This window comes from Peromyscus eremicus, chromosome 4, assembly GCF_949786415.1.
Source record: "Peromyscus eremicus chromosome 4, PerEre_H2_v1, whole genome shotgun sequence".
NCBI classification, from domain to species: Eukaryota; Metazoa; Chordata; class Mammalia; order Rodentia; family Cricetidae; genus Peromyscus; species Peromyscus eremicus.
This window is the reverse complement of record NC_081419.1, coordinates 69,594,542-69,618,801: the sequence shown is the minus strand read 5'-3', so window position 1 is coordinate 69,618,801 and position 24,260 is coordinate 69,594,542. Positions and strand designations below refer to the sequence as shown.

General features: G+C 48.3%; 1 protein-coding gene across 2 annotated transcripts in view; it reads left to right on the top strand.

Annotated features, from left to right (window-relative positions):
- Ext2 (exostosin glycosyltransferase 2) overlaps positions 1 to 22,307 on the top strand; it is a 136,368-nt gene extending 114,061 nt beyond the window's left edge. For both annotated transcript variants that reach the window (XM_059260985.1, XM_059260984.1), the window contains 4 exons: positions 10,079 to 10,222; positions 12,485 to 12,613; positions 13,889 to 13,971; positions 21,629 to 22,307. In XM_059260985.1, coding sequence (XP_059116968.1) covers positions 10,079 to 10,222; positions 12,485 to 12,613; positions 13,889 to 13,971; positions 21,629 to 21,767 — 495 coding nt within the window. In that variant the 3' untranslated portion in view covers positions 21,768 to 22,307. The remainder of the gene's footprint in view (positions 1 to 10,078; positions 10,223 to 12,484; positions 12,614 to 13,888; positions 13,972 to 21,628) is intronic.
- The last annotated feature ends 1,953 nt before the right edge of the window (positions 22,308 to 24,260 follow it).

Here is a 24,260-nt window from a genome sequence, read left to right as displayed (position 1 = left end):
CAAAAAGACTGACAGCAGGAGCTGGGAGATGGCTCAGGAGGTAAAAGTGTGAAGACTGGAGGTGGATGCCAGCATCTGTGTAAACCCAGAGCCAGAGAAGCAGAGACCGCAAGCTCCCTGGAGCTCTCTGGCCAGCTAGTCTAGCCGAATCCATGAGCCTCGGCTTCAGTGAAAGCCCCTGTCTCAGAGGATAGGTGGAGCTCAAATAAGGATGCCTAACCTCTGGCATCCTGCATGTGCATGGACAGACAGACAGACAGACAGACAGATGGGAGGAGCTGGAGCTAGGTCCACAATTAAGAGCACTTGCTGCTTTTCCAGAGGACCTGAGTTTGATTCCTGGTTCACAGACACCTGCAACTCCAGCTGCTGGGGGCCCTGCACCCTCTTCTGGCCCCTGGGCACGAGCACACACATGACATACACACACAACACTATATATACACATATGATATATATATATATAATATATATGTAATATTATATTTTATATATATTTAAATATTTTTAAAATAATGATAGAAGCTCAATAAATATCCACGAGCCAAATACAGATAAAATAGAAACATCTCATCTCCACGCTATGGACTTTGACTTGTTACTGGATTGCCTTTCTAGAACTCAGTGACAGGACTGACGTGTGTGTGTGTGTGTGTGTGTGTGTGTGTGTGTGTGTGTGTGTATGAGAGAGAGAAAGAGGGGAGGGGGAAGTAGTAGTAGTAGTAGTAGTAGTAGTAGTAGTAGTAGGTCAACCTCAAGTGTCATGCCTCAGAAGCCATCAACATTTTTTTTGAGACATGGTCTCTTCAGTGGCCCTGAATTCACCCAGTACTTTATTCTGGGTGGCCAGTGAGTCCCAAAGATCCACGTGCCTCTACCTTCCAGTGCTAGAATTATAACAAGCACACACCACCACGCCTAGCTTCTTCCATGGGTTCTAGGGATTGAACTCGAGTCCCATGCTTCTGTGGCAAGCTCATCACCAGCTAAGCTATCTCCTGGCCTTGCAACTGATATTGTGAAGCTATTTGGAAGAGATCCAGATTTTTGCTATTGTTTGCTTGTGTGTCTGTAACAGGGTCTGATTGTGTAGCCCAGACTGACCTCACACTTGGGATTGTGCTACCCCTCTTCCACAAGCAGGCATCACCCATATGCACCATCTCACCAACTCTAGATTTTTTTTTTAATGCCGTGGAGTGCATCGATGGTTTGGATTCCGTTTGGTTGTGTCTTTTTCTGTAAACCACCCTGAATCATTGTTTGGCAGTATGTGGGACATGGGTTGGTATGGAGGGTCTCTGCTAGCTGATTGTGTATCAAGACTAAACAGAGAGCAGTTAGAGTAGTGAGATTGCTCAGGAAGTGACCATTTGGAAGTTCCTTCATGGGGCTGGAGAGATGGCTCAGTGGTTAAGAGCGAGCCCTGGCTGCTCTTCTGGGTTCAGTTCCTAGAACCCACATAGCAGCTCACAATTGTCTGTAACCTCAGTGTCGGGGGACCCGACACATTCACAAGGACACACAGGCAGGCAAAACATCAAGGCTTATAAAATAAAAGTTTGAAAAATGAAGTAAAGCCGGACGGCGGTGGCGTGCGCCTTTAATCCCAGCACTTGGGAGGCAGAGCCAGGCGGATCTCTGTGAGTTTGAGGCCAGTCTGGTCTACAGAGTGAAATTCAGGACAGGCACCAAAACTACACAGAGAAACCCTGTCTCAAAAATCCAAAAAAAAAAAAAATTAAAATTTTTTTTTAAAAAGTTTCTTCATGTTTTGAAATTAGTTGGGGCTCGGCAGTTTGCAAGTATCATTTCTTCCTCTGCATGAAGAAATGAAGGTACTTGTCAGGTTTGCTCCTGCCAGCGTCCCTAACTCAAGTGGTGAGGGCCACCTCCACAGCTGCAGGAGGCAGCAGAGCTCACTCACTTCTGCTGCACAGAGCTTGGGCCTCTGGTCCACCACAGTCATTCAGACTGAGCATCACCAGTCAGTTCGGAATTCCGAAGCTCAGTAACCATCCGCTGAGTGGAAGCAGTCTGTCTTTCCTCACTTTGCAGGATTTAGGAAACAGCCGTTTGCCCGCTCATTACAGTTTTAACTTCACTGAACAGTCTCCTGAGACCAGGCCAAGAAATAGTGTGACTCGAGCCGGGGCTCTGCAAAGAAAATAAATTGGAGGTAGTGGTCTTCAGGGCCCAGAACTAGCTAGAGCATACCCCCATCCTGACCTTCCTCCCCCTCCTCATCTGCACCCTCCTCCTGTCCTCTATTGTCTCTCAGAAGAGATTCATTGCCTCATGAAGAGGAGTCGTCGGGTTTAATCTTCCACTCAGCTGCTCTGGGCTTATGTTTCCTCCTCTGCCCCAGCGCCTCATAGATTCTGAGGTTCCAGGAGGCGCTCAGATGTGGTGTGGAAACACAGGCTTGCACACAGCTGACAGGGCTTCTCTTCATGGCATGAGCATGTAGCTGCTGATTCCAAATGGAAACCACATTCACAATGAAGCTTCTGCTTTAGGAAGATGAGTGCTGATGGGAGCAAAATGCCAGTTGTGGTCCCTGCCTTTGCCACCCCAGCCATGTTCTGCTGTCCACCTGAATGATCGCTGGACTCTGTAGCTCTCACGGTACCTGTCACTGACGGGCACACAGGCTGAAGAAGCCAGGTGCCCTGGGTGATTTAGACTAGCCTCAGCCTGGCTGCCATGTTTCACCGGTGAGGGCTTGAGCTTGGGGGTGGGGTGCTTCTTAGAGTGCTGGGAACCCATAGAAACTGATGAACAGGGCTGCTTTGGATCTAACATGCAGGCGCAACCTAGCAGTGTAGCCTTGGAAGGCCACTTCCTCCTCGGGTCAGTTTTTTCATCTGTGGATGGAACAGATGAGCAACTGGACGAATGATCTCTCCCTTCCAGATGGTCTTGAAGTCTGCAGATCCTGGAGACAGCCTGGTCAGGGCCTCGCAGCTCCGATCACCCAGTATGAGTCTTCTTGCACCCATAGGTGAGCTGATACTGACTCGAGGATGAGGCGGGTGTCTCAAAGCCACCTTTTCCCAGAAGTGCCTTCCCAGTAATGGCCACCACTGAGCGATGGAATGGCACACAGTCCTGCGCCTGCTATAGCTAAGCCCAGCCCAGCCCAGGCCTGCAGCACTGCCCCTGGCCTGAAGATACCACTTAAAAGAATCACACGTCATGTATCCAGTACCAAAGACCTGCCCTCCAGCCAGACCGGGACAGACTAGAGTGTTGCCAAAACCCCAGAGGTCTCCCATGCTCCTAGTTTTCCTGCTGGATTGATTTTAAACAGAACTCTTCCATGGCTTGAAAGGGTCCCTCAGGTAGACTGAGGTAATCTCACAGGTTGATCTTAAAACACACTGTTTACACATGTATATATCGATGCTAGTCAGCATTAGGAAGCTCTGGGTGACAATGTCTGGGCTCCCCTACTCTAGATATCTCCAGTCAACATTCACTTGTGCCCCTGATGTGAACCAAGGCTCTCAGCTTTCCACAGAGTTCCCTCTTAACAAACTGCCACCTGCTGGTGTGATGCAGAGCCTGGCCTAAGAGTGAAGCCCATCAGCCCCCTTTGCACTTCACCTCAGGAAGTTGCAAGTGTAAAAGGTAGATTTGGGGCCCAGAGAGAAGGCCTGGTGGGTAAGAACACTGGCCAGACTTGCCATGCTAGTGTGAGGAACCAAGTTAGATTCCCAGCACCCACATAAAAAGCAAGGTGGGACCACACACATGCCATATCCCTAGAACTGGTGGAGGGGCAGAAACAGGGTTGTCGAGCTTACTGGCAACCAGCCTTAGCTCCAGGTTCAGTGAGAAACCCTGCTCAGGAATACACCCAGTATTCTGGCCTCCATATGTGCATGCATGGGGACACACACACACACACACACACATACGTGATTCCTGTAACTGGCTTCTCAGTGGAAGCCAGCCAGCTACTGCCTTCACATCTGGTCAGCATGCAGGACAGAGCATGTCCTGAGGGGAAGCATGCTGTCCTGAGGTATGAAGGGAAGAGACCACTCATTAAAGACCTTTGCGTGTTGCTGACTCCTTTCAGCTCTGCCTTGGCTCACCCAAGCATGAGACCACAGGGATTGAGGCAGTTCCTGGAGTTCTGTGTCACTGTGACTCTTAGCAGTTGACACAACTCAGAAGTTGTTTGCAAGGACAAACATGGAACCATCATCCAGTGGGACACCCTTGGAACCATGTTTATACACACACACTGCCTCTTACCTGCGCCACTTCTTTTTTTTTTTTTTTTTTTAAGGATAGACACAGGTCTTGCTGTGTAGCCCAAGATAGCCTCTAAGTCACGATTGTCCTATGTCTGCCTTCTTAGTGCTGGGGTCGCAGGCATGCACTGTCACGCATGGCTTCCCTTACCCCTCCTTCTTCCTGCACTTTTGTCTCGGTCATCCTGAAACTTGTGTCCATCCCTGTGGTCCAGTGGCAGTGTATCTGTGGCACTGTGCCCCTGGGAGGGGAGGCTGTAACAGTCACCGCAGAGCGCGCCTGTTTTGATGTTGGTGTCCTGGTCGCACCTCCAGATGGACAGCATGTGTGGCTGCATCTTTCCCCCTCCTTGCTGGTTCCTGAGGCTGACTGCACACCCAGGCTGGCTCACAAGGTAGCACGGCATCCTCTCTTCAGGAACATTTATGGGCTGCTCTCCGGTTTATGGCATTTAACAAAGTACACTGATGCAGACCAGTCTATTCAGAAATCTACAGCCTGAAACAGATTACACTGGGCAGATTCATTCCTAGAAAATAGCCTGTGAGGAGGAAGGAGCAGAGAAGATCTTTGTCCTAAAAGGACATTAGCAGCCACCCAATCCAGATGGAAAAAGGAACCAGAAATAGGCCACTGTTACTGGACTAGTGGGCCAGCAGTCTGCTTTGGCCATGAGCCCCTGTGCAGTGTCTGTGGATGCAAGGGTCCAGTTAGGCCGCCTCTTAAGACGGAGAAACAAAGGCAAAAGGGCTTTGCCGTACCCTGTGGGAAGCCACAGAAGACCTCATGGCTTTCAGTTTTGGGGAGTTGTTTGTTTTGTTTTAAAGAAAGTAGAAAACGGCATCTGTGAGTCCTGAGAACTGAAAAATCTCTCTGGTTAGGTAAGGGGTGTTTGGGGTTAAGAGCATGGAAGGAGCAGCTGTAGGAATATCCGGTAGCTGTACTCTGTATTCAGATAGAAAGATTATTATGGGCTTTGATCCTCAGGGTATGCCAGTAACCATCCAGGAGGGTGCTTTTCAGAGGCCTGTGACTAGACTGGAGTTGGAAGCATCACTGTGTAGGTGACAGGGCGAGCCTCAGAGTCCTGGTCTGCAGATGCAAAGGCTCTGACCCAGAGGAGAAAAGAGTGGAATTGGGATGGGGTGCTCAGCTAGGAGAGGGCCGTGGAATGGGCACCGTTGCTTCTCTGTTCGTAATCAGCTTGGTTCTGTACTGGCTGATTAGTGAGGGCCATCCCATTCTGCTTCCCTTCGTTTTGATCCTATAGTCAGCTGCAGAGTTATAGATGAAGTGACAAGGAGGGCGTCTTGATTGGATCCAGCTGCCAGGGATAAGTCAAGGACAGGGGGGCCCAGAAAGACCAGAATTCAGGAAAGGCTCCAAAGGAATCCAAGACTCAGGACACCTCTGGTGCCTTTCAGCACGCGGTAGTTTGGCAGTCTGTGACTTGGTGTCGTGGATTAAGTCCCGGAGAGAAGGCTAAGTGACTTTGGCCAACAGGAAGAATCCGTACTGAAATCTTAACAGCATTTGACCCTAAAACTGAGCAGATAATAACAATAATAATGAAAAGGGGATGATAATGATGATGGATGATGGCTACGGATGAGATGGGGGAGGGCTCTTGTAAAGGAGGGGACTTGCCTTCCTTTGATTTCATTATAGAGCTGTGTTAATTCCAAGTCGACAGGAAAGGCAACTGTTGCCTTCAGCAGAGCCAGGAGAGTTGGATATACGCCTACGTCTTGCTATTCCAGCTGCTCAGTTGTGTGTGCTCGGGGCCCTTCAGACAGTAGCGTTCACTAAGGCAGATTAGCCAGCAAGGTGCTGTGACTTGGGTGTGCCAAGGACAAGAGGTCTGTCCTGGCTCACAGATAGAGTTATGGCTTACACAACTGTCCATGCCCTGTCTCAATAAAGCCATAGTAGCATCATACTTTTTAATCTGCTGAAACACACACTCCATACCAGAGAGCACACAGCAGCAGCTCACCCAGCCAGGGGCACACGCCCGACATAGATTCATTTGTCTGCAGCTGTTAGGACGATCTCTGTAGCCCATTAGTTTGGTTGGTTACAACATGGTGTTAATGAGGCCAAGGCTGTGAGTCTGAGAACCCTGCTAGGTGCACCAATGTCACACCAGCGTAAGCTCTCCGTATGACCCCCCAGGCCACACCCATGATGCAGATTAGATGTCCCATAAAATCTGGAGATGATTGAGGGGGCCTGGGCAGGAAATGTAATAGCAGTGTAATGACTCAGCAGATATTCTGCTCCCCACCCCACCCCCACCCCCACCCCCAGCTTCTGGAAAAGCAGTTGGAACATGTGACTTGCTGTGGGCGATGGCTCCTGTGCCTGTCACACTCAGAACCCTCAGGCTTGCCACTGACGCTAACCACTGGTGTGTACTGTGCAAGCCTTCTTCCACAGTTGGGTGCACTGTTCCGGCTGGGTGAGAAATGAGGGCTCCCCTGCCCTCTCTTCCCAGTGCCATGGTGCCCTCAGCAGCCGGTGTGGAGTCTGGGGTGTGTGCTGCTCTTCTTCAGGCGTGGATACCACAGTGAGCGAGCGTCTCTGTCTTAATCCGTGGCAACTCCCCTAGAGAGAGGTAAATAATAACTAACTAAAGTGTCAGCACAAGTGAAAATTTAGTAAGGAGAAGCAGGGGGCTGCAAGTAGTGACAGAGGGGGGCTAGCTGCCAGTGGCATTTGTCTGGTATGAGAAGCCAAGAGGGCCTGTTGAAGGTGTTGGTGCTTAAACAGAGTCTCCATTGATGATAAGGAAGCTAGGAAAATGTTCCACAAGGCACAGCAGATGCAAAGGGCTTGGGGTCTGGTCATGATCACAGAGCACAGAGGAGAGCATGGTAAAAGATGGCCTGGAAGTGGGTCCTTAGCGAGGAGAGGACTCTGGGCATTATTCTTGGTGACCTAGGAAGCCATTTTTCTTTGTTTTAGAGGGAATGTTTCTTAAAGATTTCCGGGAAATGTTAGGGTTGAAATGTGTCCTCTCATAAAGGATGTGTCCAAGTTCTGACCCTCAGTACCTCAGATTGTGACTTTATTTGACAGTGGGCTTTTTGGAGATAACCAAGTTAAAATGAGGCCACCAGGGCGGGCCCTGACCTGTGAAGACTGGAGTCCGTGTATAACTGGAACTTTGGACAGACAGACTTAAAAGTGAGGAGACCTGATCCTGTGAGAAGACCTGATCCTGTGATCTAGAGGGCTATTTGATGCATCTGTTGGAAAAATAAAAATAAAAAGACAGAAGACCTGATAACCAAGCACCAGAAACCAGGGACAGACAGGGAAGGGTCCTTCCCAACAGGCGTCGGTAGGACGTGACCCTGACAAACCTTGACTCAGGCTACCGGTTTCCTGAACTTGAGAAGTTTCGAATCTCAGCCCCCAGTGTGTGGTTCTCTTGAGAGCCCCAGGTAGCTCCAAAGGAGAGGACTTGCTGCTAACACCCTGGCTGTGCCCTGGAGAATGGCATTTGCATGTCCTCCTCAGACTCAGTGTCATGGAATGGTGGGGAAGCTGCTTGTCACTCTGGAACATGACCGTTGCTTCTATAGATAAATGCATAATAAAAATAATCATGAAGCAATAGGACAGAGCCTAGTGGTTGAACTATACAGAATACTTGTAGTTCTTCTAGACCGACACTGTTAGAGTTGCTGGGCTAGTTATGTTTGGAAAGGATGGGAGATGCAGGATGGAGATGAGGAGGTGGCTGTCCCGGAATCTGGTTGGAGCTCCAGGGAGAGGCAGAGGAAGTAGTCAGAGGTGCCCAGAAGTACAGCCAGCGGGACTTTGTCATAGATCTGGAAAGGAAGACTGAGGCTACCTGGGCATCTGGGCTTGAGCTAGTGGCGTGACTGACTGAGATGGAGAAGCTTGAAGGGGTCTTTCTGGGATGTGCAGTTGAGTTCCGTGTGGGCCTTTGTTAACTTTTCCTATAAACATCATCCTAGAGAGGGTACCAGTGACAAACTGAAGGAACACGTCTACCCAAGTTCCAGCTGGGTGAACTAATGGGCTTATTTACAGGAGCATGAATGACCCCAAAAAACTGCATTGCAGGACAGTCCCACCCCAGCATGGATGACTGCTTCCCAAAAGCAGTATAGAAAGTGAAGTCCCCTTCAGCTAATCTTCCACTTCCCATGTACAGCAGCACCTCCAGAAACCAGGTGCAGCCTGGGAAGGATTGTGTACAGCAGCACCTCCAGAAACCAGGTGCAGCCTGGGAAGGATTGTGTACAGCTGGGAGAGGCATACAGGAGAAGGGGAGTGGCTGGAGTCTCAGGGAAAATATATTGACCTTCCCAGTCTCTCTTTCCATGAAGGAACTTGAACTTCAACTTCAGCCTTACCTGGTGAGGCTCTGGTGCAGGTAACCAATGGTGTTCAGATCACAAGGGAGAGGTCGTGTCTAGCTCAGACTATGGCACTGCTCAGCATGGTGGGTAGAGAGACCGTTTATTTACCCAGGTCGGGGTAGCTGGAAAGATGTTGGGCATTTCAGTGGCCTGCAGGACTGGACAGATAGGAGGTCATGAAACTAGAGCTGGGGTTTAAAGTGATGAAATAAGATGATATTCTCTAGAGAGAGGTTTGATGGCGCCTTTGGGAGTGCCATCCTTCAGACACTGCTGAAGGTTGACCCAGCTGAGGAGACAAGCACACAGGGGGCAGAAAATTGTCCCCACTTATTGAGCTCTTTATTATGTGTGGGGTGGGAACTGGGGGAGTAGCGTATGCTTGGGTTTAAAAAACCTTTCTATTACATTTTAATGTATTTATTGTGGGTGTGAATATGCCCTGATGTGCATATGGAGGTCAGAGGACAACTTGCAGGAGTCACTTCTCTCCTACCATGTGAGTCCTCAGGATGGAACCCAGGTCATCAGGCTTGGCAGAAGGCACCTCACTTGGTCCCATGTGTACTTGTTAGTATGGTTGTGTGCACATCTACATGCAGGTGTATGTGCCAAAGGTCAGCACTGGTGTCTTTCCTTGATCGATTTCCACTTTCAGTTTTCTCACTGAGCCTGAAACTCACTGATCTAGTTAGGCCAGCTGGCCATGGAGCTTCAGGGATCTGCCTGTCACTGCCCCCTCTGCTGTGGTTACAGGGGGACACTGTGTGCCCGCTTCTTCCCTGCAGAGATAGGTTCTAGGGATCCGAACTCAAGATCCTTATGTGTTCCAGGCAGGTACTTGCGAACTGAGCCATGCCCTCAGCCCCCTCCTTGCTTCTAAAGGTCAAACTAAATTCCAGGAAACACATGGGAGAAAGTACTAGAAGTGCCTCATTGATGCCTTGTGCAGGTGTTCTGTCAGTCCAAGTACCGTCTCTGAGGATTTCCCCAATCTAGAATCAGTTGTTCCCAGAATGCTGCAGAGCCTAGGACATCGAAGTGCCGATTCTCAGAACATACACAGGGAACTGCTACCCTACCAGACTCCGCTTAGAGTTCACACAGTAAGATACATTTTATTTGTCAAACAGCTAAGTTGAATTTTCTAAATGTATGTTATGCAAAGGAGGGCAAGGCAGTTGGTTTCACTGGCTAGCATAGGCAATACTCATCAATCCACATGACTTGAAATGGCCATGCACGCACATGATGTTCTAGAAGAAATCAAAATCCACTTCTGTCTCTGAACACTGGCAGAATACTAGCCCCTGCTCAATGGAGTCTCTGAAGCCCACCCTGGCCCTCTCTGGGAACCTCAGCACTCAGTGGTCATCTGAGTAATCTGATGACTTATTGGTGTACTCTGTCCCTAGGTCTGGCGGGAATTTCCTGACCGGCTGGTGGGCTACCCAGGCCGCCTGCATCTCTGGGACCATGAGATGAACAAGTGGAAGTATGAGTCTGAGTGGACCAATGAAGTGTCCATGGTGCTCACGGGTGCAGCTTTCTATCACAAGGTAAAGGGTGTGTGTGTGGCGCCTGTTTGATTCACTTGTTTGATTTCCCAGAGCTTTCACTGGGTTTAGGAAAAGGTTTTACCTAAAAGGCTTAGAAAAGTCAGGTTGTATATGATACTCCTTCTAAATAAAAAGCACCAAAATTCATATCAGCTAGTGAGGAAAAGCTGCTTGTCCTTGTATCACTTAGAGACAGCATGGTTGAGAGATGCTTTTCTGGCCTTCTGTTTCCTCTGCATACACACATTCTCATCTGCCCACTTTTTTGTTATTAAGGTGTTTTCTTATGCCATTCATCTTTCTTCATAAATAGTTATTTCGTGGCATAATTGGTAATAAGGCACTGTCTTGATGTTCCTTAAATTATATGTATTTCTCTACCATTGGTTATTTAATTTTTGTCATTTCAGATAATGTTAATATCTAATACTTAAGTAGCAATTTATATCCTTTTTGTAACTATTGTGCTTGTGGCCATTAGGTTCCTAAAGGTAGAATTAGAGCAAAAGGAGTGATTTCCTGGGTGTTTCTCTGTGTTGCAAATGCCAGCAAGACATGAAATGGACTGCCTTGCTCTCTTTTGTATGACAATACATTTAGAAAATTCAACTTAGCTGTTTTGATGAATAAAATGAAGCTTACCGTGTGAGCTCTGACCGGGTTCTGGTAAGGTGGCAGTTCCCTGTGAGTGTGCTGAGAGTCAGCACTTCGTGGACTTGACTTAAGATTTACTTTTATGCTGAGCATGGTGGTGCACACCTTTAATCCCAGCACTCAGGAGGCAGAGGCAGGCGGATCTCTGAGATCAAGGCCAGCCTGGTCTATAAACCTAGTTCCAGGACAGCTAGGCCTACACAGAGAAACTATCTCGAAAAGCAAAAAAAAAAAAAAAAAAAAAAAAAAACCAACAACAACAAAACCCCACCTATATAAACAAACAAAAAAACAGATTTACTTTTATTATTTTTTGTTATGTAGATGTGAGGGGGAGAGGGCTATATGCACATGAGTACAGGTACCTGCAGAGCCTAGAAGTCTTTGATCCTCTGGAGCTGGAATTATAGGCAGTTGTGAGCCACATAAATGTGGATGCTGGGAACTGAACCCAGGTCCTCTGCAAAAGCAGTACTGGCTCTTAACTCCAGCCTCATAACTTTTTTTTTTTTTAATTAAGGCAATGCTGGGTACTCTGCTTTTGGTTTTAGAGTATTCAGCTCAGCCCTGGCGTTCTCCCTGAGAGCACAGGGTTTAATTAAAAAGAATACCTCATTTGTTGTCGGCAGAAGGAGAGCTAATGTGTAGAGAGCTCTGTCGAGCCTGCTCTCTTGCTGCTGGGCAGCTCATCACCGTTGCTTCCACTTTCTGAGACTCTGGTCAAGAAACAGGTTTTGGTCTCAGCAAAACAAAGAAAGCAGTTTATCTTAATAGTGGGCATGCTTATTTACATGTCGCTTCATGCATTTGTCTGTGGAGGCAGGATCTCCCTAGGTCCCCAGGCTGCCTTTGAACTCACAATCTTCCTGCCTCAGGGGACTGGAGGAACATACTTCCACAGCTGGCTACTTATTTTTGATCCATTAATTCTAGTTCACTCATGGAGTTGATGGTGATTTCCGGCTTGCCTCACTCATGTTCTGCCTCTCTAAGCACATGCCTTCACTCTTAGCTCACAGCGTGGCCCCAGAAAGACATGCTGGAACAATCCATCTCATGACCACTTACATGTCTGACTCACACTTTTTATTCATAGGAAAACAACGGAAATATTTTTTTACAATACACCTTTGACCTATTATATGTAATATTCATAAACAAAACTTTCTACTTGGCATTTATTTGGATGTTTACATTTTAAAAGGGAATCGTAGGAAAGGGAACTTACCGCACCTGGCACCATCCGTCTGCTCTTGTTACTTCTCCAGAAATACATTAAAGTCAATCTTAACTTAAAAAATAAAAACACATATCTACCATTTTAATTTCTTTACAGTGGTGTGTGTGTGTGTGTGTGTGTGTGTGTGAGAGAGAGAGAGAGAGAGAGAGAGAGAGAGAGAGAGAGAGAGAGAGAGAGAATATGAGAATGTCCCACTGTGCATGGCACCAGCCCATTTTAAAGGCACTAGGCCACTTAATTTCCTTTTGCCCTTTCCACTAGTAAAGTCTTGTGGTTAATCTTGCCCCTGTACCACTGAGTTACTCTTGACATGTCAGCCAAAGAGAATTACTGTTGGTGTATTTCTTCATTTTTGTCTCATGCGACAGTATTTTAATTACCTGTATACCTACAAAATGCCTGGGGACATCAAGAACTGGGTGGATGCTCACATGAACTGTGAAGATATTGCCATGAATTTCCTGGTGGCCAATGTTACAGGGAAAGCTGTCATTAAGGTAAGAGTCCATGCCACTCCCTGGCTTGGCTTTGGAGCTCGGCATTGTCCCCTGACCCAGAGAAGCTGTTGGAACAGTAAATAGGTGCTGCTTTCTGCTCAGAGATCTCTACACGGAGAGGGGAATGATTATGCAGTTCTCCTAATCTTTGGTTTTAAAGATCCAGCTAACAGCATTTTGAAGTACCTTTGCCATAACATACTAAAAGCTAAAAATACAAAGTCTGGGGCCTGAAAATATTCTTGAAACAGTTTATTCTTGAGACTCCGTGTTTGCTCAAATCAGAGCCCAAGTTATGGATCAGTAGTGGAAGCCCACTCATATGGACAGCACCATCTTTACCTCCTGGGTTAGAACTCCATGTGAAATTGGGTAGTGCCAGAGGCTTCTCAGCCTGAAAGGGTCACCATCATCAGAGTTTTAAGCTGGCAGCATGGGTGGCATCTCACTGACTCCCCCATCATGTGCCCCAGGGACTCAGAGGGGAAGGGATTTCAAGAAAAATGGAAGAGTGTAAATTGTGGGGGCTGCTTTCCAGGGACCCCAGACCTGAAATTTCTTTTTCAACATGTGTTTAGCTGTGACTGCTTACTGTGGGTGGAGTCTGTGACTCCTGACCTCGCCCTGGTTGGTGCTCTCATCCTCCCGTTCTTCCCTGTTTACTCATCTTCGTAGCAGCCTCCCTGGGGTTGCTAGGAGGATCACCAAGAGTCTCAAGTTGGGGGAGTGGGTGTTAAAGGGAGTCAGGGAAGAGGAGTCACAGGGTGAAGGGTGGCTAGTTTTTTCCTGACCAAGGGAATTGGGAAATGAGCTGGCATCTCCAGGAGAGGTGCTGCTCCAGCTCTGGACCTTAGAAGGGAAGAAAGGCGAGAGACCGCCTTGTTGGGACCAGGGTTAGACTGCAAGTTGTGGGAGGCTGTATTTCATCGCCTCATGACTGCAAGAACAAATGGTGTTTATACAAGGACCTTGGCAGTGAGAAAACAGTCATTAAACAGGAATTAAGGAGCTTGTCATCGCGACTTCTTTCCAGCTACAGAAGGCAAAAGCCCTCCAAGCTGCTTTTATTGGGCCCTTGGGAGTTCTGTCATTGGCTGAGGCAGCCCAGATTGAATGGAGGAATGCTGAGGTGTGTGCGAATGTGCATGTGTGTGTACATGCACAGGGTGCACAGGATATCCCTGCTCGCAGCACAGAAGCCTGCAGAGTGGAATTGTGGCGTGGCTTTATAGTCCTGGGCCCTGACAGCCAGGTGTGTTTCACGTTCCTTGGCAGGTAACCCCAAGAAAGAAGTTCAAGTGTCCTGAGTGCACGGCCATCGACGGGCTCTCACTAGACCAGACTCACATGGTAGAGAGGTAAGTACGCCTCTGAAAAGAGGTCCACCCCAGCCTCCATCCCCATTTCCTGCCTCGGCCTGTTTATGGGACTGTGTTAGAGATACAAGGACAGCAGCTGGTAGCCAGTCACCTCCTTTTGCACTGTGGGAATTGAGTTAGTTCAAACCCAGGTCACTCAGTGAATTAATTTGGGATGCTGCTCGCTCAATTTGTAATGGCTGGAAGGGTCTGAAAAATATAGCTGGCCCTAAGCTCTAGAAGCCAGATCCTTTGTGTGGACTGAGTGGCTAACTGTCTGCAATCACTTGAATGGAAGTGAGCTGGCTCTAAGGAAACACCGCCTGTTTCTCTGAGTAGTAGCTCCGTATTACAGTAATGCTTGATTCAAAAGAAATAAACCCAACCCAGCAGAGACAAATGCCTGTGCTAATGCCACTAGGTCACCTGCCAAGCTCTGAAGGTTGGAACAGCAGGGTGACTGAACAATTCTGTCAGTTCCTTAGCAATCTCTTGAGTGTGACATGTCGCCCTGGGCTAAGAATCCTAAGAATTGTGTCATGGATGTCTTTCTTCACGACTGCTGGTATCTGTACTGGATCCTCATGGTCCACAGCCTTCAGGGCTCCTGAATCCATCAGACTTATTCTTCTAGAAGCCCCTCCATATTCGGGCCCACAAGCTCTGACATCTAGCAGCGCATTTGTCAAGGGACCCAAGTGTGCTCCAAGAATGTGGCAGTAGCCTTTCAGAGGAGGCCTCTGCTCAGGTTCCCAAGCAGCTTGTGCGTCTCTGACAGAGTTCATTTCTGAAGTCCAGAACCACAAGAAAATCCTCCCGACCCTTTTCATTTGGTCTTGGGTTCTTCTGTGATGTTTTGTTTCTTTAACTCCAAATAACCTCCTTAGCTCCCTCATACAGATATCTTACTTAAAAGCCATTGACTTTTACCAACAGTTGATGTGAAATCATATATGAATGTCCCCTGTAACACTGCAAATGCTGTAAGTATGGCAGAGTTAATTATTTACCATAGCTCATTGGGAAAAGACCCCGGTTGTAATTCTACCGGAGTAGATGAAATGGTTATTAAAACATACCTTACTCCCTATGTTGGGGAGAATTCATAGCGTTAAGGCAAGTGGTTGTGGGCGGAGTTAACATGGAGGTTACAGTACAGGGGAGAGCAGAAAGCTGACCCGATGACAACCTTGAAGTTCATGGTGGGGTTAGGCAGCTCTCCTCTGGCATGAGAGCATAGCAGATTTAAAGCTGTGTTAAAGGCAGGGCCAGAAGATGGTTATGGTGCCCTGAGCAGGGAGCTGTGGAGGCTGCTTCACAAGAGAGCTGTGAAAACAGAGTGTGACAGTAACCTTTCAGAGCTTAGTGATTTATATTTACCAACAATGGCTTATGCACAACAGACATGTATATATTTCTGTGTATATAAAACCTAATCTGGAGCTGTTTGTGATGCATCCCCCTAGGAAAGTACAGTTTATAATGATGAGAGGCAAGAAAGGAATGTATTTATTGGGTGGATTATTAAGGACAATTTTGTTAAAAGTGGTAACATGTAAAGGGAGGCTTCAGACATCACCAGGGGGCTGGAGAGATGGCTCAGTGGTTAAGAGAACTGGCTGCTCTTCCAGAGGACCCGAGTTCAGTTCCCCACACCCAACTCCAGCTTCAGGAAGTGCAGTACCCTCTTCTAGCCTTGACAGGTTTCTGCACTCATGTGGCATACACACAAACACACATGCATACAAATATTAAAAATAAATCACCAGGGGAGCTGGAGAGATGGCTCAGTAGTTAAGAGCACTGGCTGCCCTCCCAGAGGACCTGGATTTAATTCCCAGCACCCACATGGCAGCTCACAACTGTCTAACTCCAGTTCCAAGGAATCTGACACCCTCACACAGGTATACGTGCAGGCAAAACACCAATGCACATAAAATAAAAATAAGTAAATTAATTAAAAATTTAAAAAAATCACCAAGCCCTCATCCTCTGAGCAGGTCAGAGGGAGAGGAACTGTGAGGCCAGGTCAGCAAGTTCAAAGCTGGTTTGGCAGGCTTGAAGAAATTCACTTTGAGCCAGGTGAAATCTCCAGTTAAAGAGTTTGGGTTTTTCCTTCGGGCACTTAGAAGCCATCAAGGATTTGAAAAAGGGACTAACCTGTTCAGGAATTGCTCTGAGATTCATTTAAAGCAGTCCTTAGGATGGGAAGAATATCGAAGAGACAGGAGGATGACCAACTTGAATTTACACAGAAAGGCACAAAAAAGTGCCCACAGTTGTCCAAAGGAAGACATGCTAGAGTTTTGTTGCCACCTTGATAACTGTGGGGAGGCTATGCGGAAAGAAGCTACAGAAATAACTTGGGTTTTTGAAAAATGGCAGGACCTTTCACAGTGCCGATAATACAGGGGAAGGGTGAGCAGTTGGTGAATGCTCATCCCTTGAACAAGGCCATGGCTGGAGGCAGGGGATTTTAACCATGGTCTCTTGAAAGAGGCCATGGATGTAGGCAGGAGATTTTAACCATGGTCCCTTGAACAAGGCCATGGATGTAGGCAGGAGATTTTAACCATGATCCCTTGAACGAGGCCATGGATGTAGGCAAGAGATTTTAACCATGGTTCCTTGAATGAGGCCATGGATGTAGGCAGGAGATTTTAACCATGGTCCCTTGAACGAGGCCATGGATGTAGGCAGGAGATTTTAACCATGGTCCCTTGAACGAGGCCATGGATGTAGGAGATTTTAATCATGGGTGACATCAGTGGGATGTCAGTGGGATGTGTGGCTGTGAGGACTTGCCCCTGCACAGGCCATTGGAAATGAAGATGTGTGGAAGTTACCTGCCCAGACACAGCAGCTGACTTAAGAAAAACCAAGGAAAGAAGGGAGACATTCCTACATTTGGGAGATAGTAAGTGAAACCAGAAGCAGCCTGGGGAGAGGGAAGAAAGACAGGGTGTGCAGAGCTGGAAATGAGAAAGCTGCCAGGGGTGTATAGGGCCTGTGAACTAAATACTTAGTGGAGACCCAAAGTTAACAGCATGGAGTAACTAAGGCAGGTTGTAGAGTGTCAGTTGGGGTACCAAGGGCAGCTGGGAAATATAAACCACCCACTTGGGAGGTTCAGTGAGGAGCAGGAGGATACAATTTTGAAAATGCATTAGCAGCTGTGAGCAAAGCTCCATGGGTAAAGGTTGGAGCACCAACTTAAGAAACCAGGCACTTAGGCTGGGTGAAGGAAGATAGTCTGAGCCGTCTAGAGAGCCCGGGAGCTGGTTCACTGTAGAACCCTGCACTTGCCCTGCTTACCAGTGTCTCCCTCTGCACAGCACTTTTCACAAGCCAGTGGAAGGAGAAACTGCTTCACCATCTTTTGACCTTATGCTGGGGCCTGGCTTCCCTCTGCTTATTTAGTCCTAGACTTGGGGTCTGGGACCAGAGCTGTCATCTAAGAAGGAAAGTAGCTTTTACTCCTTCAAGTCTATTTCCAGGGGCTGCTAGGTCTTCAAGAACCAGAAGAGTTTTATTCCCTTTGACCAGTATCATTGCCAAGGGCGCCATGGCAGACAGTATTGATTTAAAGCAGCATTTTATGTCCACTCTTCTCCAGTTAGGGATCTAACCTAAGGAAATTGGCTTACCTTACCTGAACCTCAGTTTTTCCACTATACATCAAATTATAGTGCCCTATAAGCTCATGAACAGTTATGGCCCTGTTTGTACCAAACACTGTATTACATGCTGATACAAAAATAAATGTCGGCTTACAAACCCGTGAGCCAGGTTGGGCCCAGCAGTGTTCATTTACATCCCATTTCCCTGACACTGTCTTAAAGGCTCCTGGTTCTATATGTGTATGACAGGAAAATGAGCTTTATCGTCCTTTCCTCCCCAGATACTTCCAGCAGCAGGCACAGACCCTGGAAGTTTAGTGTGCAGCCCTTGATTAGGAAGGCAGAGCACGAGAGGCATTCTGCTGGGGTAGCTGGACACCTGAGGGTGTGACTCAGGTGAGCCATCTGCAGCCAGCCATGCTGTTGGCCTATTGTTCCCAAGCCAGATCCCCTGTGGGCGAAGGTAGACAGCTGAGGGAAGGGCCTTTGCTGTCCAGAATGACCCGGTGTCACTTCCCCAGCACTACGTGGAGGACAGAGACACCTGCCAGAGCAGCCCAGTCAGGGCAGCAGCTGCCTGAACCCCAGGGGCAGCTCTCCAGTTGCCTAGCTGACAGATCTGGTTACAGAGGAGATGTCATCAATACTCCAGAGGGCTGTGCGCCACTCTCGCCCAGCAAGAGTCAGGGGCCTTTTATGCAGACACCAGAGACTCTACACTGGGCCTAGCAGAGAGCTGGAGGTGAGGAGCTGCTGCTGTGTGCATCCGGCCAAGGAGAGGCTCAGGCTGGCCTGCACTGCTTAGGCCTTGTGATTAAAGGGAAGGAAGCTGTTGTGCCTGGTCCCATCAGCTCCTTCCTCTTGTCTTTCTCTCATTCTCTTTCTATTCTTTTTATTCTTGGGGATTTCATGTTGCATACAATGAAGGATCTACCACCTATTTCCCTCCAAATCCCTGCCCCATTCCCTTCAGCATATTTCCTTCCCAGGTGTATGTCTTTTTTTTATAACACCCCAGTTCAGTTAGTGCTACCCATATATGCATGAGTGTGAGGCTGTCCACTGGACGTGGAAAACCTACCAGTGGTCACATCCTCAATCAAAAATGATTTTCAGCCGGGCGGTGGTGGCACACACCTTTAATCCCAGCACTCGGGAGGCAGAGGCAGGTGGATCTCTGTGAGCTCGAGGCCAGCCTGGGCTACAGAGTGAGTTCCAGGAAAGGCGCAAAGCTACACAGAGAAACCCTGTCTAGAAAAAAGAAAAAGATTTTCCTTCCCCCAGCAACTGTCCACTGCCAGTACCTCCCAGTAAAGGGTGGGGCCTGGAGTTTATATGCGCCATCAATGATGGGATTTTGGCTGGCTTCCTCTTGTTCAGATCCTGTGCAAGAAACCCTAGCTGCTGTGAGTTCATGTTTGTGACACCAGGTCCAGAAGATAGCACCCCACAGCACCTCTGCCCATCTCCTCTCTTACACTCTTTCTGTCTTCCTGAGCCTTGCTGTGGTAAGGGCTTGATATAGATGACCTGCTTAGGCCTGAGCACTCAGGACTTTGGCCACTTAGGAATCCCCCTTTTGACTTCTGCCCACTGCATAAAGAACTTTGGGCTCTCTGACCAAAGTTGAGAGCAGCTCAGGTCTATGAGTATAAACATAAATGTTTAGAAGGTAGTTTGACGGCGTGACCATTTACCAAAATAACAGTAGCACATTCTATCCTGGGGCCCATGCCCCTATTCTACCTAGACATGGGCTTTTGACCAGGGTTATAGTATGAGGTGTGGAATTCCCTCCTGTGAAGCAGGCCTCAAGTCCAGTCAGACAGCAGCCGGGGAGTTTATATGTCACTAGTTCATGAGTGGACATGTTTCCATTGGAAAGCTTCCAACCCTATGAAAGCTAGTGAGCAGGGAGACAGTTTCCCAGTCAGCTTGAGATTAATTTCTCTATGTCCTACATCCAAAGTGAGTGGTGTCTTTAGCAATAAGGTCTTACCATGTAGTTTTATGGGGGGTCATCAGGGCCAGTGGCAATAGCCTGTGTTGTTTTGGAGACCTTGCTGACCATTAACTGATAGGGAGATGCCCCATGCCTTGTATGGCAGTTTTCACTGAATGACCCATGCTCTTCTGGGAGTAATATTGTCTACCCATGCTATGGAAATTCCATAGAATACATATGAAATGAAAGAAGTGGGGGAACCCTGGGAGTTAAAGGGTTAATCAGGGATGGGAGGGGAAAGGAGGGGAGTAATGGAGAGTTAGCCAAAACTAAGGATGTGTGAAAAAGCCTTATGGAAGCCCACCCATTAGTAAGCCAATTTCAAAATACAACTTTTTGAGAGGAAAGAAAAGAGGCCACCCTCCTTCCCGAGGCCCTCCCTGTGCTGAGTCTCAGGGACTGCAGAAGCCCAGTTGTCCCCAGCGGTGGAGAATGATTCAGCCAATGCCAGCCTGAGTCTGAATCCCAGTTCCACCATTGTTGGTCCATCATTCTTTGGCAACTTAACCTCTCTGAACCTAACATGAGGCTAATATAGACTCAGGCCTTGGGCAGGAAGGTTGAGGTTGGGAGAGGAGTACTTTAAAATCAGTAAGATGTGCAGGTAAATTATCTGGTACAGACAGGGCTTCTGGAGTTGTGACCTTTCAGCCCCTCGTATTGGGCCACACAGGCTAATAAGTAAATTTGTGTCTTGTCTTTAGTCTCAGGAGCTGGAAAGCCTAGGTTTGGCTCTGGCTCTGGCACATTTTTTTAAAATTTACTTATGTATTTAACTTTTGAACGTTAGCTTCTTAGGGTCTTGGCCTTCCCACTAGAAACTGGGATGGAGGAGACACTTGAGCCCTAGGGCTGTGGTGAGCATTCGCGCCCTTGCGGAGCATCTAATGAACATTACCTCCCTGTGGTGTTGGTAGCTCTGTTGACATCAGTGGCCAGAAGTCCATGATGCAACGGTGCAAGCTTTTCAGAAACACAAGGAAGGAAAGGCCGATGGTGGCAGCTTGCAGTCACAGCCACCTTCCCGGGCCCAAAGCTCTCCTCTGTCTACACGTTTTGGAAGCAGCTGATGCGGCCTCTGGAGATGGGGAGGTGGCGGTGAGCATTTGGAGCTGGCTCCTGCCCTGGGAACCACTCTCTCATCAAGCTTCCTTGCTGTCGCTCTCGGGCAGCTGCCGAGAAGGCACTGACCCTCTGAAATCCATCCTTCTGGGCCCCAACTTCAAAAGGGCTTTTCCCAGGCTGCTTTTCCCCTCTGGCCTGGTGCTGACGCATCCTCATTACCCAGCTGTCACACTCGGTTGGCCTGACTGACCTGAGCCATTCCTATAAAGGGGGCCTGACCTGCTCCCCTGAAGGGAGGTTCAGCTTTGCGGGGAGCAGAGGAAGGCCCTGCTTTGCAATCTTCAACTCTTGTCACCAAGCTGCTCTTGCTCCTGGTTCTAGTGTGGGAGGGACAAAAGTCACACTCATTATGCAGAAGGCCCTCTGAGCTCTGGCTGTGTCAGAAGAGCAGGCTTGTGGCTAGGTATTTACAGGCCATCACATGCTGGGGGTTAAGTGCTCACTGCTTGGAACTCAGAATCACCGGTCCCTGTACTCCTCTGCCTTGCGTGGCTAGGACCCTTCTGTCAACCTCTTCAGGTTAAGCAAGCAGAGTCTTTCTCCTTCCCATCATCCTCCTTCCTATAACTGGCAGAGATGGGGTTAAGGATTGCTGGAGCCAATCCACCTGGGTTTGAAGCCTGCTAGTGCTGGAAAAATGACTGGAATTCAAGGGGGAGGGGCCGGTGTCCTGACCTGCCAGCCTGCTGGAGGCATCTCCTGTTCACTTTCTCCCTCTGACTGGAGCCAGGGACCACTGCTCGGTCACCTTGCTTTCCATCAGAGCCCTTTGCAGAGCCCAGCAAAGGCTGGGTATCCTTTCAGCACCTCTCAGTTCTCTTGTGGACAGTGGCTGTGTTGGGCTTTGCTGTCTCTCAGCAGCTAACCTCTTCCGTTCTGCTTGCCCCGCCCTCTCGTCCACCCACAGGTCAGAGTGCATCAATAAGTTTGCTTCTGTCTTCGGGACCATGCCCCTCAAGGTGGTGGAACACCGAGCTGACCCAGTGCTCTACAAAGACGACTTCCCTGAGAAACTGAAGAGCTTCCCCAACATCGGCAGCTTATGAAGCTTGCCACGATCCAGGGCTGTGGAGGAGCCCAGCTAGGCCCTCAGCACTCACTGTGGGGTAGAGGAGGCCAGCCTGGGTCAAACTTCCCCAAACACACTGGAGCCTCCGAAGCTGTGCAGCTTGCTCTGTCTTCCATCTCCAGCGGACTCTCTGGAAATGCCAAAGGAAGCGAGTCTCAGGGACTAGCTGCAGTTTTGAGCCCCGCGTATCTCTTGGCTTGCAGACCCAGTTTACCAGCTCACTGGCCCTACACCTGCCTTAGAGGAGAGGGCTGTGATGACTGTCCACAGTTTTAGATCCAGGAGTCACAGCAGAGGCATGCAGTCATTTCGCATCAGTGGACTCCAGAGGAACCACCAAGTCTAAAACATGCTGCAGATCCCAATACCTCTGAGGGTTAGAATGGTGCTTGGACCTGAGTTACAGTCCTGGGTACATAGCAGAAGAACTCGGCCTGCCAAGATGTGTTCTGACAGTCCCTGAACAACTCTTTGTTTTGGCTTTTTGATATTATTAAAATTATTTTTTACTCCTTTTTCTTCTGTCTAGAATGCTGGTTCTTGGTTATCTAAGGGCCTGTCCTTGTTCCGTGCATATAACCCCCACCTTCTGTCCTAACAGCCATCTGGGAAGATTCACCCAGGAGGGATACACAGCTCCATATGCATCAAGTATATGAAGGACCCATGAACATCCTAAGAGCAGATGAATCCATCGGGGTGTCCTTAGCCCATGGCTGGATATTTCATAGGTGTACTCAGGGAATTAAGTGTCCTCTGATTGCTACCCTGGAGTCATTCTAGCTGCTACCATGTTGTAAGAGCTGAGGGCTTTGTGACCTCCCACCCCAAGGGGATGCCCAGGATCCTCATTCTTTTGCTGTGGCTATAACATTGGCCAGGGGGTTCTGGCTAACGTTAAATCCTGCCATAGCAACCATGTCCCAGCAGTTGCTGGTATATTTAAATCATTACATTTCAGCATTTCCTAATACTGCACATGTGTGAATTATACCTCTTTAAGCCCAGTTGATGAACAAATCTACTCTGGCAAATGTTAAATGTTATAGATTTGAAACAGATTTATCTGGGTCTAATATTAAGATTAGCCACAGTTTGGGCTTTAGCCATAACATATGTCCCCAGAACACAAAATACATAACAATTTGCTTAGAATATGGATATAATTACAGAAACCTAGTCGTATGCCAGTCATCGTGGCTCACACACGCCCATTGTTCTGGTGAGCAACGTGGTGAACGCTGACTTATACAGTGGTCCTGAGTCACTTTGCAGCTAGCAAGATGGCTCAGCAGGTAAAAGTATTTTCCACACAAGCCCGATGACCTGAGTTCAGTCTCCAGAATATGAAATGGAAGGAGGGAACCGACTCCTGTAAGTTTCCTCTGACCTTTATAGCACACACACACACACACACACACACACACACACACACACACACACACATACACAGAGTAAATCAGTTTGTTAGAAGGCCCCCTCATATGCATCCTCACCACTGGAGAGGCCAGAGGAAGGTCTCTGAAGCAGCAGAAGTGGAGGGAGAGATCTAGGAAGTTCATGTCAGCAGAGGGTGGAATCTGGGGCGCTGCTGGAATGGGCTAGGGCACATGGTACAGATGCAGACACTCCAGCTATGCCTTGTTCAGTGAACTGCAGGTGCTTATGGTGGTCAGCAGAGGACATGGGAAGTTTGGTGGTATCGCATGCACAACGCTAGAGGCCATAGGGTTGAAGCCAAAGAAAGGGGTTTCTTTCGTTACCCGGATCCTTGAAGTTGCAATACTATGTGTCTACATTTTTTAAGGGGTCACCATCCTGTTTCCAAGATGGGGGATATGGGGTGTAGGGAGGAGGGAGACACATTGAAATCCCTGCAGAGAGCCAGGGCCTGTGCTCATGGTGGGCTTTTGTGGCATCACCCTCAGCCTGGCTGGTTCAGGAGAGAACCAACTTGTAAAGGTTGTCTCCGGACCACACATGCACCACAGGACATATGTGCCCAAACCCTCTCACACAGACGCACATCCATGAAGGGGCTGAGGACTTGATAAAGTGCCCTCAGCACAAGCATGCAGACCTGAGTTCAGTCTCCAAAGCCCATGTAGAAAAGGCAGGTGTGGCAGTACATGTGTGCAGTCCCTTTGCTCAGGAGGTAGAGACGAGAGAATCCCTGAGCTCTGGCCAGCCATCCTAACCAAATAATCATTCCAGGAAAAATTCAAGACCCTGCCTCTGAAGACAAGGAGAGTGGGGATGACCCCAGAGGCTGGCCTATGGGCTCCATGTGCACATGTACATGCACACATGTGACCTGCACACTCACATGGGCGCACATACACGCAAATATACCACAAAAATATTATTAATTAAGGAAAAAGGGAACTTTGGATTTGGAAGAGGAACTGTAATCTGAGATGTTGGGAGCCCCCAGGATCATGTGACTGTTGGATTGTCGGACAGTAACATT